This window comes from Macrobrachium rosenbergii, chromosome 2 (assembly GCF_040412425.1).
Source record: "Macrobrachium rosenbergii isolate ZJJX-2024 chromosome 2, ASM4041242v1, whole genome shotgun sequence".
Taxonomy (NCBI): domain Eukaryota; kingdom Metazoa; phylum Arthropoda; class Malacostraca; order Decapoda; family Palaemonidae; genus Macrobrachium; species Macrobrachium rosenbergii.
In genome coordinates, this window is record NC_089742.1 from 91964514 (window position 1) to 91971420 (window position 6907).

The following is a 6907-nucleotide window of genomic DNA, read 5'->3' on the forward strand; positions in this document are numbered from 1 at the left end:
TTGCGACATTTGTAGCTTCATGATTGTATATAAATCACGGTGTGATAAAAATTTCATAACAAGAGCTGCGTGTTCCAAACGCACCAATGAACTGTCATGGCGGAGGTGGGTCATTGTCGAGGCTAGTACACTTTCCCGCTCACGACGGTAAAAAGCAGTACGACATCTCGCAAAAGACTTATACCCTCTTGATGGCTCAATGGTTTACGCCAACTGGAGTCGCTGAATAGGCTTTAAATCGCGGGTTCGTGTCCCCACGATTCCAATTCATTTATCACTTATATAAATTCCTTCGGCGACAATTCTCCAACGGAGATATACCGAGGTAGCGTGATTTCGATATTGCTTACATTTGTAGCTTCATGATTGTATATAAATCACGGTGTGATAAAAATTTCATAACAAGAGCTGCGTGTTCCAAACGCACCAATGAACTGTCATGGCGGAGGTGGGTCATTGTCGAGGCTAGTACACTTTCCCCGCCACGACGGGTAAAAGCAGTACGACATCTCGGCAAAAGACTTATACCCTCTCTTGATGGCTCAATGGTTTACGCCAACTGGAGTCGCTGAATAGGCTTTAGTCGCGGGTTCGTGTCCCCACGATTCCAATTCATTTATCACTTATATAAATTCCTTCGGCGACAATTCTCCAACGGAGATATACCGAGGTAGCGTGGATTTCAATATTAAGCGACATTTGTAGCTTCATGATTGTATATAAATCACGGTGTGATAAAAATTTCATAAGAGCTGCGTGTTCCAAACGTACCAATGAACTGTCATGGCGGAGCTGGGTCATTGTCGAGGCTAGTACACTTTCCCCGCTCACGACGGGTAAAAGCAGTACGACATCTCGCAAAAGACTTATACCTCTCTGATGGCTCAATGGTTTACGCCAACTGAGTCGCTGAATAGGCTTTCCGCAGGGTTCGTGTCCCCACGATTCCAATTCATTTATCACTTATATAAATTCCCCTTCTTAGATGCGACAATTCTCCAACGGAGATATACCGAGGTAAAGTGGATTTCATATTGCGACATTTGTAGTTTCATGATTATATATATATATATATATATATATATATATATATATATATATATATATATATATATATATATATATATATATATATATATAGATATATATATACATATATATATATATATATATATATATATATATATATATATATATATATATATATATATATATATATATATATACAGTGAACCCCGTATTCGCAGTGGATGCGTCCCACACACCCCCGCGAATAGGTCAAATCATAATGCTTAATACCCCTCTAAAAACACTTAGAACTGCCCATTTTGATAGCTTAAACCAAGAAAAACCCTGTAAAAATGCATATACCTGAGTATTTTAATAGTTTTATCACAAAAAGTGCATTTATTCATGAAAATTATATGAAAATACAGTAATTAGTGAATATTTCTCAGTGAAAAATACCACTGAATGGGCAAATTTTCCGCGAATGATGGCTAGATATGTTCCACAGAGAAACCAGCTTCATGCGTGAGTCCAATGCAACCATGAGAACGCGAATACAGGGATTTACTGTATGTATATATACATATATATGTATGTATATATGTACATATATATATGTATAAATATATATATATATATTTATATATATATATATATATATATATATATATATATATATATATATATATATATATATATATATATATATATTTATATATATATATATATATATATATATATATATATATATATATATATATATATATATATATATATATATATATATATATATATATACACTGTATATACAGTATATAGAATTTATATATATATATATATATATATATATATATATATATATATATATATATATATATATATATATATATATGTATATATATACATATAAAATATAAATATATATATATATACTTGTATATATGCATATATATACATATATATACATATACATATAAATATACCCACACACACACATATATGTGTGTGTGTGTTTACATATATACATATACATATATATATAATATATGTATGCATGCTGCCGTCCCTCGTCCGTTGCGCATTTTAGGTTCTAGAACCCCCCACGATAGGTGAAAATCCGTGAAGTAGTGACCTTATATTTATTTTATTTTTTCTGTATACGTATATATTTTAAGGCTTTATAAACCCTCCCCACACTCTTATAAACTTTTCCCACACTGTTATTAACCTATCCCACACAGTTATAAGCACTTCGTATGCACTTAAACAAAAAATAAGCTGGCTTTTCACTATGCATAAATTAATTTACTTTGGCCAGGTTATAGCAATGTTGTCAACTATGATTATTTCCCTTTTTTAGAGCTTGCACTCTTCAGCATACATATATGTAATAATAGCATTGTCATCAGTGTCACAGCATTCATCTCTGAGCACACTGGAATTCACAAAACATTTTTTGTTCCTTGCGCATGTTGTAAAAACTGAGCTTAGGGGGTTAGTGTCAGTATATAACTCCTTCTGTTTCATGCCATCACAAACTTGTTCTACAACCAGTTAACTAACTTAGTATGATGTTTATTGTCTGTTTCTGCAATTCCTCATGTTAATGCTGGTTTTTCCATTGTGCTCATGCTGATTTGCTCACCTTTGGTGATTAAAAAGTTCTGTAGAAGTTTCCTGTGAGACTGAGCATTTGCTGTTATGCCTCTCTTTCGTATAACTTGCAATACTTCATGTCTTGGTTCACCAGAGCTTTTGCATAGGCTTTGGCTGGTGTAATGGTACTACAAGGAGGGTACCAAAAGTTACTGGTAGTTTATATCTTGACTACAATTTTTATAGAGATTTCCTACATTCTTCAGTGTTTGTGAACCTGAATCTTTGGTTGAAATCTGAAAATCACTTGTGGAATCATCTTAATACTCTCTTATTTAATTATTTTATGTTAGTGAAATGTGTAATTTTTTAAAAAAAGAAAAAAAAGTTCATATAAACTCATCTACAGGAAATATCTTTGGGCGAGCGTGTGGACGATTGCAGGATCAGTTACAAAGGCGGTTAGATGAACGACGCCACAGGCCACGTCATAGAAATTCAAGATATGCCCCAGAGGTGGGAAGGAAAGGTAAACTCATATCTTTTATTGAAAAAATATTTTTTTTCCATTTTTCAAAATATTACACATTCTAATCTCTGTAATTTTCAATGTGATATGTGTAAATTTCATGTGTGAAAGAAATTTACCTAAGTCTATAGTGGAATTACTTATTGTCTCTAAGTGCAAGTGATTGATATGTGGTGTTATTGTGTGCACTGCATGTTCCACTACAACCCCATCAGTTATAAATTGTCTCACTGCCATGCAGAAAATCCCAGTCTCACCAGCACTTTCTATTTTAGTTAGAGAGGCTCCCACTGTGTTGTGCTCTAATTGCACATAGTGCTTCATCAACTCTCATTCTTTAAAGCACCTTGTCAGAGTGAACATCTTTGCACTCCCAGGGTACTAAAACTCAAGTGTCCTAGTAAAGGAAGAAGCTGTGAACAGAACTATAAATTGAGAAATGAAAAATAAACTGTGAAACAGAATTAGAAACAAACAAGATAAATAATATGGTAAATCAGTAAGATAAATAAACTATAATGTGACAATCTCTGAGCCTGCTTAACTGAAGTGCATTAGCAGTAAGCGTCTTTTCTGTGCCAAACCATATATCATGCATTTATAATATAAAAAGCAATGAACCAAGAACATTTCCCAAAGGAACACAAGATATTACATTCTTGTAGTCATTGAAAAGGGTTCATCGACAACTCTGCAGTTCACTAGTGTAAAATTCAGTTGCAATGCCATAAGTAGTACAAATTCATATGAACATCCTGATCAGAATTTAAGACTGTACAACACCAGAAATTGAAAGAAAGGATTATACTATTTGTGCTTTTCAACGCCTAGTAAGTAACATGGTACAAAGGTAGCACCAAAGTCAAGGACAATCATGTGAACTTCATGTCCTGAATCTAGGGATTTCTGTATCAGAAGATGAAAGGAGGATTACACCCTTTGTGTTTTTCCAGCTTTGTGTCTTCATTTATCTTTATTCACCAGATTATTTATTCTCAGTTTCATCTGTGAGTGCACTTTTGGTGTTATTAGCGTTTGTTTTACATAATATTTATCTCAAGTATGTGTGGTTGATAGCTGTCTGTATACCTGCCCCAGTGGGTTGCTGTTTGTATGCATTGAATTCTTTTTTGTCATTTAGAGGATTTGCATTTAATTTTGTCATTTTCTTTTTACGTCATGCTGGTGGAATTTTCATTTTCTTTCATGATTTACCAGTAATTCCACTCAAGCCCTATTAATGCATTTACATTCATAGCTTCACAATAACTAGTTACTATTGTGTTGGTGTATAAGACATACCAGGATTTTGGTGAGCACTTTTTGAAAAAATAACACTACAGTATCCCTCATTTTCCCCAATCTTCAGTCATTCCTACTATAGATAGTTTTGAGGCATCTTATTTACGAGTATTCAGATATTACTGTCAATGAGAAGAAGCTGTAAAATCTGTATTTTAGGAAACTTTGAAACCATGCTCTGTTCAAAGTATACATTTTATCTCAATTTTAGTAATGTAGTGCCTATCATAAAGTCCAGCCTTCTCTCTCTCTCTCTCTCTCTCTCTCTCTCTCTCTCTCTCTCTCTTTCTCTCTCTCTGTCTCTGTCTCTCTCTCTCTCTCTCTCTCTCTCTCTCTCTCTCTCTCTCTGTGTGTGTGTGTGTGTGTGTTAGTATTCATGTCTTATACAGTACTATGATTTAAAGCGTATTAAAGATGTGTTCCAGCATTGTCATGTGCAAAATATTTATCACTAGTGTTAAAACACATCTTAGGTATTAGCATGTGAACTAATGCAATCATGATACAAATGAAACTTGAACAATTGTACAAATATCTATCTGGCCACTCAAAAAAAGTTCTCTCTCTTATCTCTTTCACACAACATACAAATTCACTGATACTGTAATTTTAAGACTATCAGAAGTCTATTAAGTTATGCTTTTTATGTATTATATAAAACCCATACAGCATCAAAACACATCGTGAGTTACTTTGACAGTTGTATGAACAGCTGTTTGTCTGTCTAATCTTAGAAGTCTTTTGTGGCTCTACTACTGATAATGTAACAGCATATCTCAGCAGACTCAGCTCATCAGACTTCCTTCCTTATTTTCTGCAGTACTGTTCATGATAGATAATTGGTAAGCTGCCTTTTTATACGTGATGCAGTTTTAAGTAAATAATTTTTCTAAACTACAGTACCATTTAGCTTAGACTAGAAATTATGTGGAATTACTTTTGGTTGTGGGATAAGCTGAAAATTTTCAATTTCAGGAAATAATATCAGGTCTTTGTAACTTAACCAAAGGGCAGATTCCCACAGTTTTCGATAAGCCAAGGTTTTAATTTGAAATTATTGTACCACAGTATAAAAAAATTTAGAACATGCTAGGCTACTTGAAATAAGATGACAGTATACAGTTTATCCCTTGTCTATCTTGGGGGTTAGGTTCTAGAAGCCCCACGATAGACAAAAATCTGCAAAGTAGCAGCCTTATATTTATTTTATTATTTACTGTATACTGTACCTATATATTTTAAGGCTTTATAAACCCTCCCCACACTCTTATAAACCTTTTCCACACTGTTATTAACCTCTCCCACACTGTTATAACCACTTCCTATGCACTTAAACATTTTCTATACTCTTGAACCTACGTAATAGTTCACAGCACAGAGCATCAACATTGATAAAAATTCTTTTGTTTGTGTAGTACATATTACAATGATTTACTAATTTTCACAAATTAATATTAATGTATACAAATTAATATGTTTATTTCACCTACAGAATCCATTTAGTATACTGTATTACTATTTTGATCTGTTATCATCCTAATATGCATAAAAAGAACCGGTTGTCCCACATTTGTAATGTTTACGTTCTTAGAATCAGATGACTGAAGCTGCTCACTACTACTGAAAGAATTAGGAAAATCATTTTTTAGTTGCTAAAAGAAACAAATTTGTTAATAGATTTATTATTCTGAATCTTGCACATAAAAGTTTATGATATAGTAATTCATATTTCGTTGAGAGGGAGAGAGAGAGAAACTGGTGTTTACTACATGTAAATGAAGTCTCAGCACAGTAGCTTGGACGAGACTAAGTCTTGACTTGACAAGCTGGGGATGAGAGAGTATACAGTAACGTTGAGTTACTTACATATGAAATTCGGATTTTAAATAATTTTACGGTGATAGAGATGAAACATCAACAGTGATAAAATATTCGATTGTGTACAGAGAGGGAAAAAAGTATGGCAACACATACCTACAGTAAAAACAGTTACAGATGTCAGGACAATGGTTTTTTTATACATATATTATGATAATAGATCAATATAGTTTATTCTGTAAGTGAAATAAAGTTTTGTTGAAATTTTGCTGTTTTTCCATGAAAAGATTGTATACTGAGAGAGAGAGAAAGAGGTTGAACTCGAGTGTTTATGTACATTGGTAACTGTTTTGTGATTTTGTGGGATTTTAATTTAGCATTCTGTATATTTTTTGCTGTTTACATTAATGTTATTTGAAAATTAGTAAATCTTTTTTTATCATAAAAAATGTATTTAGTCATGAAAATAAAAATGTTAGCCTAGAAAATGCTTGTTTTGCCACAAAAAGAAAAATAATAAATGCTGCAAAATCCTGTGATGTAGCAGTAATCTGCGATACAAATTCAGATATCTTAAATTCAAAAAATCCACAGGGAGACTGTGATGAGTGAACCGCGATCTGGCAAGGGACAATGTATATATGGATAATATAT

General features: G+C 32.9%; 1 protein-coding gene across 1 annotated transcript in view; it reads left to right on the forward strand.

Annotated features, from left to right (window-relative positions):
* hiw (highwire) overlaps window positions 1–6907 on the forward strand; it is a 1788684-nt gene that overhangs the window by 422041 nt on the left and 1359736 nt on the right. Inside the window, 1 exon segment of the mRNA XM_067112237.1 lies at window positions 3014–3133. Within this exon segment, the coding sequence (XP_066968338.1) occupies window positions 3014–3133 (120 nt within the window).